The sequence below is a fragment of the Sebastes fasciatus genome, chromosome 4, assembly GCF_043250625.1.
Source record: "Sebastes fasciatus isolate fSebFas1 chromosome 4, fSebFas1.pri, whole genome shotgun sequence".
Lineage (NCBI taxonomy): Eukaryota > Metazoa > Chordata > Actinopteri > Perciformes > Sebastidae > Sebastes > Sebastes fasciatus.
This window is the reverse complement of record NC_133798.1, coordinates 13422531-13433263: the sequence shown is the minus strand read 5'-3', so window position 1 is coordinate 13433263 and position 10733 is coordinate 13422531. Positions and strand designations below refer to the sequence as shown.

The following is a 10733-nucleotide window of genomic DNA, read 5'->3' as shown; positions in this document are numbered from 1 at the left end:
AGCTGTAAAATGAGAAAGTTTGTTTCGGCTGGTGGGCGGTGCTTGTTATTTCCTCAACTGATCTCAACATGGCGGCCGAGTCACAAACTTTCTCATTTTACAGCTAAACAGTGCACTACAAGATGTTTCTGAAAACATTTGAGGCGAGATATAGGCATTATAGTAACAGAATCTTGAGTCATATTCGATCAGCGCTGCCTAGTTTGACCGTTGATCGGAGTTCGTGAGTGATTGACAGCTGCTCGGAGACGGCATGGCTCCAGCTCGGCTCTGATTGGTTGTTTTCCTCCAATCTGTGAAATCTTGCAGATGCCATTAGGAGCACCGGAGGACACAGAGGCACATGATTTTTTTCAGATGACCTGTCTCATGCACTACTGTCAGGATATAGTGACCGTTTTATAAAAATAACGTTTTTAAATAATATTTGTCCCAACCTGCCTACCCAAGCTTTAACAAATTAATAACTTAAGGGACCACTCCTTAGAAAGAGCACATTTTCTCATTCTGAACATCAATATTCACTGCTAGCAAAACAAAAAGCAGAGAAGAGAGGAGCAAGCTGGGAAGTAGAAATAATCAGAAAGTATTGAGAGAGTAGCTTCCCTATTCCTCTCAGTTTATTTGCTTTTAAAACGACATTATTGTTTGAATGTATGGAGAACAGAGAGAGTGAAAGAAGAATGGAGGGGGGGGGATACGAAGATTTAAAGGGCAGATTATGAAGATATATGCAAGGGAGGGGTGATCACGGCGGAGAGAGTGAAAGAACAGAAAGAGAGTGAAGGTTATTCTAATGAATGGTTAAACTGGGGAAGGCAGAGAGAGGAGGAGGAGGAGAGAGAAGAAAGCAACGAAGAGAGGAGAGGGAGGTTGTGAAGAGAATGTCAAGGGATGTTTAAAGAAAGATGGTTTGTTATAAGAAAGAAAAGGAAGGTCTCTTTTGTGTGTGTGTGTGTGTATGTGTGACCTTGAGCGACCAAATCAGTAGCTACATGTAATTCAAGGCATTTCACAGAAGTGTAGAAAACACACATATTCAGTGTCGACGTGAAAACGACTCAACAGAGTAGTGATGGTCTGCAAGGGGAGAGGGATGAAGAAACCACACTCTCGCCTTCACTCATCTCTGTATTGAGTTACATTTGAAATGTAATGCAATGTAAACAATACTCATACATTAACATCTCAACACACTCAGTTTCAGAACCACTTATTCTATTTTTAACTTTCTCTAAACCATTTAAACTCATAAATGTTTCTAAATGTTCTTAATTCTACTACAGCGTGAAATCTCACTTGTGAAATTAAATTTATATTTTTTAGCAGGGCTGTCAATCGATTAAAATATTTCGTGGCGATCACTCGCATGATTGTCCATAGTTAATTGCAGTTGATTGCACATTTTTTATATGTTCAAAATGTACCTCAAATTGAGATTTGTCAAATATTTAATACTCTTATCAACATGGAGTGGGCAAATATGCTTTCTTTATGCTAGGGCTGCCAAAATTCCATTGGTTCTTGATTTGAACTATCTATTGATAAATCGGATAAATATTTCATTTGTAAATTGTTTTTATAATTCTTCTTTTTATTGCCCATTAAAATATCAAATAATTAATTACTTTCTAATTTAGTCCATTTATTCAAAGACTAATAAATACATTTATAAACTAATGTATTAAGATTCAAGATTCAAGATTCAAGATGTTTATTGTCACGCCGGTTATACAGGTACAATCGTGTGAAATGCTTTTTGCTGGGAAGCTCCATTAAAAATAATAAGTTATATTACAATTATAAAAGGAAATATTTTGTACAAGGCATATTAAGAACACATACATATCAGGAAGTATGAATGTACATATATAAGAAATACTTTGTACAAGGCATATTAAGAACATATACAGGCATATTAAGAACATATACAGTATAAGTAATATGATTGAGGTACTTTTTGTGTGAGAAGGTGTCGTATTAATGCCTACTTTTACTGTACTGTAGTTATTAATCAGTTAAATTCTTTATTACTATTTCCGTGACTCTTGCAGTCCTCCATCTACATCTAGCTTTACAAAGACCCACAACCCTGACTCAACCATTCTGTGCTTTGTTCAAAATTCTATTGAAGTATTGATTGTACTTAAAAGAATGTTGTCGTGGTTACTGCACATGAGTTCTTAAACAGAGTTTTGATGACAACATGAAGTCATCAGTTCCGAAACTGATCACAGGTCATAGTTCTGGAATAAGCCTAATTCTGATCAGTTTGTTGAGTTGAGTTGTTTCCACTGGACAGACAGCAAGCGCTGCATCGATCTCTTGGTCAACCAATCTAAAGAGCTTCAAAACTAAACTGTGTAAGGTAAGTTACTTCACTGTTCTCTTTTATATAGCAACATTTTGAGCTCCTAAAATCGTCTAACTAACAGCCAGAGGGGGAAAGAGGAGAGAAATATACAATATTAAGATCTATTTAGTAAGTCATTAAAATTAGCCATCTATTGTACAGGAATGAGTACTAAAACCCAGAAATGAGTTAGCATTTTAGCACTTCTGGGTTCCCTCGTCTGGAAGTCAATGGGTTTTTAGTTAGATGCCTAAAATAAGGTCTGTGGTTAACACAAACTGAAGAGATTTTAACGTTTTGTTCTGCGATATAAAACATCTCCTTAAATATCCCACCAATTTTGAAGCCTTAATGTGTCTTTAAAAAGGCGGTTGCTAACAAGTGGCTAAATGAGACTACTAAACTTTATCACGCCGACGCGTCTGCATTTACAGTCTCGTGTATACTTGCACTCATGCGACTGTGGCGTAGTTCGTTTATAGCCTAACGTTGGCTTTTTACTTCTGGCGATTGCATTCACACTTCATCATAAAAGTGGTGTTCATTTGTGGAGATTATCTTGCTGAACAAAACGTGTAAGTATCATAAACATGTGTTTGCCACAGAGCTGATTTTCTGCAATAATCCAAAACCCAATGGAAAAATCCCATTGACTTTTTGTTGAGGGAACCCAGGGCGATGCTAACTCCCTGGTTGGCCTACAAATATACGTCATCCCTGCAGCACTCTATTTTCCCTTATTCTAAATTGAATTGAGGTGAAAGGTCATATAGATAATCTATTTTTCTATACTGAAACAATGAAATATGTAATGAAACAAATGATGCGCTTGTGTCAGTAAATACAACACACCGTTTTGCAGGTGTCTTATAATTTGTGAGAATGTAGATTAGAGTTTCCAACTTGATATTAAGAATTAAGTCTCAACAGCCTGATTATGAATGCATAATACATAACTGGAAAGGGCATAAAAATAAGCACTTCTTCTCTTTTGTCCCCATTTCTATTTCAGCTGTCGGTGAGAAAATGGATACATCTACGCCTTCATCCAAGGAGAAAACACTTTTTAGCGAGCTCCCAATCCCCAAAGAATATGACATCCTCCAAATTGTGGGCCAAGGTGGCTTTGGAAAAGTGGTCAAATGTGTGAAACGAGACACCAACGAGACTGTGGCCATAAAGATATCCCACGCTGGTGATGACCTCAGCGATGAGGTGGGATTTTGATTTCACAGATGCAAACATTTGAAAAGACAGGGTGGGGTGGGGTATGTACTCATGGCTATAGTAATAATGGCAGGACTGAATACTGTATACACCAGACCGGCACATACGGGTACTTCGCAAAAAGTCAAGGTCGCGGCACCCTTTTGAGGGAAAGAAACCGAAGGTCCCACAGACTTCAATGCAATTTGATGTATGTTTGGATTGTAATTTTGACAAGTTCATATGCATTCATCTCCTGTTATATAAATGTTTGTTTTATACACGTCTAAATATTTTGCGATCTTGCCTGAACCCGAGTGTTCGCGATACCTTACCCGTCCAACACAGTGACTGGATATTGCTTATCCAGACTTCTATACATGTTTGACTGAATCACGTTAGTTTTCTGTTTTTGTTTTTTTTTAGTCACGTTTTTCATTGCTGTCTTCGACTGGTCCAGCACCAGCCTACTAAGGTTTTGGATGTGCATGACCACCTTACATTGAAAGTTAGTCTATGTGAACATATCAGTTAACTTTTCATGTCTCCCCAGGAGTCCATTCTCAGCACCCTCATGCGCCACCGCATGGACAGGTTCAACATCATCAAGTTCCATGGCTCGGTCTACAGGTGGGGCAGGAGAAGTCTGGTGCTTGACTTATGTGACATCAGCCTTCAGGACTTCCTACAGAAATCAAAGGAATTCATGAGTCTGGAGGAAGTCCGAAGTGTCACCCAGCAGGTATGTTCCGAACTGTGGTCCACACTCTAAGCACTTTGTAACTTATGCGTAGAGTTCCATTTTTATCCGATCAAAGTTTCCTTAACAAAAGTTTTCTATAGATACATTTCATTTTTAAGATTATTATTATTACTTGCAGTTGGCAGAAGCGTTCAATGCCCTGAAGAGGGTTGGCGTGATCCATACTGATGTGAAAATGAACAACATCATGATTGAGGATCACAGGAAACGGCCACTCAGGGTGAAACTCATCGACTTCGGCTTGGCAATGTACAGCTCTGAAGCATCGCCGGGCATGTTTCTCCAGACACCTTATTTTCGGTAATAAGAAACACTTTTTGAAACTGAGAACTCTTGAATTCAGGGCTGCATACTTCCTACCTTCTGTGAACACGGAGCATTATTTCATTTGTAACTACAGGTTAAGTTCTGCTTTATGACAATGTTCCTCATTTCATTCAATGCTTTTCAGGTCTCCAGAAATTCTGTTGGGAACCCCATTTTCTGAGTCCATAGACATCTGGTCGCTTGGCTGCGTCATGGCGTCAATGCTGATTGGCTGTATGGTCTTCCCCGGGAGAAACAGCTACGACACAGTGAGTAATTGACTAGAACACAACTCTCTGCCTGCTTTCCACTCTGTTCTGAATAGACCAAGTACTGCTGCATTTATGAACTCTCCAGTGGTGGAAGAAGTATTCGAATATTGTATTTCAGTAAAAGTAACAATACCACAGTGTAGAAATACCTTGTTACAAGTATAAGTACTGCATTCCAAATCTTACTTTAGTAAAAGTACTAAAGTATTAGCATTAAAATATACTTACTATACTTAGCAAAAGTAAAAGTACTCATGCAGAATAATCTTTATTATATTATTGGATTATAATTATTGATGCATTAATGTGTTCATCACTTTAATGTTGCAGCTGGTAAAGATGAAGCCTGATATTTTACTAATATTTTTTGGGATATTATACTGATATTATTTTAGATATTTTACATTTGTATGGTACTTTTCCCATTTTTGTCTGACATTTTGCTAATATTTTTCTGCTATTTTACTATTGGTTTGGGGATATTTTACTGATAATTTTAGAATTTTTCTTTTACTAATATCTTTGGGGTATTTTTTTTGTTCAACACTTTAATGTTGCAGCTGGTAAAGGTGGAGCTCATTTTGATTTATTGATATACTCCTGGGTAATCTACCCCATAGATCAATGAAGTTTCACCTTAATCTAATATTACGACATCATTTATAAGTTGATTATATTTTGTGTTATTAATCTGCAAAGTACTTGAGTAAATGTACTTGGTTACTTTCCACCACTGGAACTCTCCCTAAATGGTCAGCCTATCTAAAGAATGATTGGGTGTTTTTGTTGGGGTTTTTTACAATCTGGGTCTCATTTTCATTATTTTGATCAGCATTTTTTTCAGTCAGCTAACACATGGTGTCACAGGGACTTATACACAGCTTAGTCGATAGGGAATTACAGACACACACAAAGAGTTTTAAACCAGTAGTCTAAATATGAAACACTATTTATAGATAAAACCGAAAATTGAATAAACTAATGGACTTTAAAAGTCCATTAGTTTTTTCTGAGCTACTTCTTGTTACAACTTTTACCTGAGTGTGTTTGGATTTTACAAATAGGCTTCATCTGAGTGAATTAAGAGTCTTTTCAAGCTAAAACACATGTCCAACCAAGCTATAGCATCAAGCTGGTCGCGCATGAATGTAGGAGTATCAAGGCCTAACTTTGATTGGAAACCGGGCATTCCTAGTTGGAAGCTCCAACACAGATGCGGCTTGCCAGATCAGTGCCCTCTTGATCTCTAAATCATTTTTGAAAAAGCTTATCTTTATAAATGCAACTTTACTTTTAGTCTTTCTGCTTGATTAATTTCAAGTCTTATTATATAATGCGTGACACTCTGGTGTACATTCTTTATTTTTTGCAGTTGCAAAGCGCGTTGTACAATTGCTATGAATATATGGTTATATTATGATTTTAACCGTAGCCGTGCCTAATGACAACAAGAGACAGGTGAATTAATATTTGATTCATATTTGAGTCATATTTTTATAATGTGTTTTGTCTCTAGCTAAGGTTCATCATCGACCTCCTGGGTCCGCCACCGAAACATCTCCTCATTGCTGGTCTGAAAACCAAAAGGTTTTTCAGGGAATCATTTTCCAGGCAGATGATTCTGAAGGTATAATACTCATTCTTTGACTTTTCCAATAGTTAATTCATATTTAACCTTCCTTCTCTTTTACCTACCTCCCCGCGGTCACAACAACAAGCGGCCGTGGAAGCTAACGTTAGCTAACGTTCATTTAAAATTAAATCGGACATATCTGCGATATTGTATTGACTTTTGGCGTAATCCAAGTCTCCAGTTTTATATTAACGTTATACCTGTTGAAGAATCGCTACAGAAAAAGTGTCTGGCGGCGGCGGCCATCAGGAGGGCTCACGTAACTTGAACTCCGACCTTAGTGTCAACCAAACAGACCCATGTCCCCCAAATCACACTTTTGTCTGATCTAACGTTACCCATTTCATAACAGGTGAAAATAATAAACAAATCTCATACTAATACGTCATATGATAATGGTATCTGGTGTTCGGACTCTGCAGGGGTCTGGTATAGTCAACAACAATGTACAAACAATGTTAGATCTACGTTGATCACAGTGGTTGACTACAATCTTGTGACCGGCTGCCAAAGCGGTTTTGCCCCCTGAATGTGCACGCACCTTATAATGTTTGTGTACAAGAAACCCGTCTATAGACATATATGCATCTTAAATACGTTCAACCTTCTTTTAGAATCCAAAGCAGTACTGGAAAAGCAGTAATCACTCCACAGACAACAGGATCTACACGTTCCGATCTTTGGAGGTGATGAAGGCGGTAGGTGATTAAGTAGGCGATAGCTGCTGAAAAGTGACTTTCATTCATTGTCTTTTCCGGATTATTTTCATGATGATGAAAAAGACTTGACCACAGTTGTATTTTCCAATTGTTTCCTAAACTAGATGCGCAGGGAGAATAACAACAAGACAGAAGCTGATGAGCGGAGGGAGAGCACTGAACTGTTGAAGGAGATGTTCAAGTGGGATGGGAGGTTGAGGATAACCCCTAAGGCTATTCTCAACCACCCGTTCATTACCAAGAGTTACCCGAACAGCTCCAGGTAAGTGTGTGCATCTGTTTGTATGCATAGTGAGTTATGAGCTCTTACATTACTGCTTTGCACACAGACTATAGTAATCACGACAAGGTGGGAATCCTGTTTGCTGGCCATAAACATGACAGTGTGACTTTATCTTTTGATAGCGATGAATCTCAGGAGTCTGCAGCAGCTGAACCCAGCAAAAGCTGGGCCCAGGCCCCGACCGATGGTGACAATGACGACAGGTAGGTGTAAACTCCTCATTCATTAACAAAGTTGCGACTGATGGGGTTTAATCTATTTGATTAATGTACATACATAAACATGACACTGTGACTTTATCTTTTGATAGCGATGAATATCTGGAGTCTGCAGGAGCTGAACCCATCATCAGCTGGGCCTCGACCGATGGTGACAATGACGACAGGTAGGTGTAAACTCCTCATTCATTAACAAAGTTGCAACTGATGGGGTTTAATCTATTTGATTCATGTACATACATAAACATGACAGTGTGACTTTATCTTTTGATAGCGATGAATCTCTGGAGTCTGCAGGAGCTGAACCCAGCATCAGCTGGGCCTCGACCAATAGTGACAATGACGACAGGTAGGTGTAAACTCCTCATTCATTAACAAAGTTGCCACTGACCGTCTTTTTTGTGCTTTTTCCTACGAATGTCCAGCAACATGTGACGTACGTGTCAATTTCCACTCCAGTCTTTTCAATATAAAACTACTTAGTTAGGTTTAGGAAAAGATTACCTTGGTTAGGCTTAGGCAACAAAACTACTTAGTAGGAAAAGATCACGGTTTGGGTGAAAATAACTCCGGAAGCGCTGTAACTAAAATACGGAAATTACATGACAAGTAAATCAACTTTGACTTCTGATTTCACACGGGACACGAACACCAGTCTCCTGGGTGAAAGTCCTGTGTTTTTTTTGTCTATGTACATGTACACTTTTGTTGTGTCTATATACACAAAACAATACATTGAACTATTAGAACTATTAAATTACTATTTCACAAACTGCTGTGCGACTGGGCTGAATGATCCGTGTAATGTAATCTGAGTAGGCAAATTAAGTAAGATTATTTTCTCTGAACATGGCACTCATCCCACCAACAGAAGAGAGAAATTGAGCCATAATTTAAGCAGATTGTTTTCAGATGCCGTGACAAAAACAGGACTAATATACTAATTGTGTGTGCATTTATATGTTTATTCCCCAACCTGCTGAACCCAGCATCAGCTGGGCCTGGTCTACGACCAATGGTGACAATGACGACAGGTAGGTGTAAACTCCTCATTCATTAACAAAGTTGCGACTGATGGTGTATAATCTATTTAATTCATGTACATACATAAACATGACAGTGTGACTTTATCTTTTGATAGCGATGAATATCTGGAGTCTGCAGTAGCTAAACCCAGCACCAGCTGGGCCAGGGCCCCGACAAATGGTGATAATGACAACAGGTAGGTGTAAAATCCTCATTCATTAACAAAGTTGCCACTGAACGTCTTTTTTGTGCTTTTTCCTACAAATGTCCAGCAACTTGTGACGTACGTTTCAATTTCCACTCCAGTCTTTTCAATATAAAACTACTTAGTTAGGCTTAGGAAAAGATTACCTTGGTTAGGCTTAGGCAACAAAACTACTTAGTAGGAAAAGATCACGGTTTGGGTAAAAATAACTCCGGAAGCGCTGTAACTAAAATACGGAAATTACATGACAAGTAAATCAACTTTGATTTCTGATTTCACACGGGACACGAACACTAGTCTCCTGGGTGAAAGTCCTGAATTTTTTGTATCTATGTACACTTTTGTTGTGTCTATGTACACAAATCAATACATTAAACTATTAGAACTATTAAACTATGATTTCACAAACTGCTGTGCGACTGGGCTGAATGATCCGTGGAATGTAATCTGGGTAGTGAAATGAAGTAAGATTATTTTCTCTGAACATGGCACTCATCCCACCAACAGAAGAGAGAAATTGAGCCATAATGTAAGCAGATTTTTTTCAGTTGTCGTGTCAAAAACAGGACTAATATACTAACTGTGTGTGCATTAATATGTTTAGTCACCAATCTGCTGAAACTCCTGAATTCATCAGGAGCCACCAGCACCGCTCTCCCATTGTCTCTGGTAAGAAGAAATGATCTTGTTTCTGAATTTAGACATTCCATATTGTTGTTCAATCTGGGGATGGTTGAGGTATTTAATGTTGATTGATTTTCAGACAATAAGAAGTGCTGCCTCCAACGCTTCTGGTCCTGGACAAAGAGGATAATTTGTCCTTGCTGCTATGTGGAATTGGAGGACTGACCATCTCTACAAAGGTTTTGTAGCAAAACACCTGAGAACTTTCTCTCAAGTGTTCTGCCACAAAAGCATTTTGTAGTTCCCTCTTATGATTTGCCTGGGTTTTCTCCGGATGCTCCGGTTTCCTCTCACTGGACAAACACATGCCTGTCAGGTTGATTGGAGACTCTAAATTGACACTAAATCTGATATGATCTAATGATGTGAAATCTAAAACATATCATTTTATAATATGGGCCTCTCCCTGGCATATACATTCCGGCTGTGACGTCGCTACTGTGCCAGTATAAGAGGGTTGTGATTCATTTGGTGGCTCAATGAGTAGCATTGTGGCCTCACAGCAGAAGATCCTGGTCTTTTCTGTGTGGAGTTTGCATGTTCTCCCCATGTTTGCCTGGGTTTTCTCCGGGTGTTCCAGTTTCCTCCCACTGGCCAAACACATACCTGTCAGGTTGATTGGAGACTCTAAACTGACACTAAATCTGATATGATCTAATGATGTGAAATCTAAAACATATCATTTTATAATATGGGCCTCTCCCTGGCATATACATTCCGGCTGTGACGTCCGCACTGTGCCAGTATAAGGGTGCTCCGGGTGCTCCGGTTTCCTCTGTTTTGACTCTACATAAAAATAAATAAAATTAAATTAAAAAGGTATCTTGACTTTGAATTTCACATTTCTAAAGGGCACAATAACGCATAAGAAGACACTCAAAATCAGCAACACTTTAACATCATAGTGTTTGTTACATAAATTTACATTCCTTGCATTAGATAAAAAAACACATCTTTTCACTGTCACAGAATTCGGTATTGAGTGCATAGTACATTAACAATCAATATCAAATTACATCAGAAACAACATAATAGCTTCAGAATGTACAATATTTTTGGTATAGA

The 10733-nt window shown here is 38.4% G+C and overlaps 1 protein-coding gene across 5 annotated transcripts; it reads left to right on the top strand.

The window, feature by feature from the left end:
* The first annotated feature begins 2214 nt into the window (after positions 1-2214).
* Positions 2215-10115, top strand: LOC141765856 (homeodomain-interacting protein kinase 2-like). Of its 5 annotated transcripts, none has more exons than XM_074632109.1 (14): positions 2215-2368; positions 3366-3568; positions 4113-4301; positions 4441-4622; positions 4774-4897; positions 6417-6527; positions 7148-7231; positions 7357-7514; positions 7658-7738; positions 7846-7920; positions 8028-8102; positions 8895-8975; positions 9589-9653; positions 9748-10115. In XM_074632109.1, exons 2-14 carry the CDS (start codon positions 3380-3382, stop codon positions 9831-9833), a joined length of 1500 nt encoding a protein of 499 aa, XP_074488210.1. In that variant the 5' UTR covers positions 2215-2368; positions 3366-3379; the 3' UTR covers positions 9834-10115. The 5 variants fall into 5 exon arrangements, with proteins under 5 accessions (XP_074488210.1, XP_074488213.1, XP_074488212.1 ...); XM_074632110.1 differs by having other exon boundaries at positions 2251-2363; XM_074632112.1 differs by lacking the exon at positions 7846-7920.
* The last annotated feature ends 618 nt before the right edge of the window (positions 10116-10733 follow it).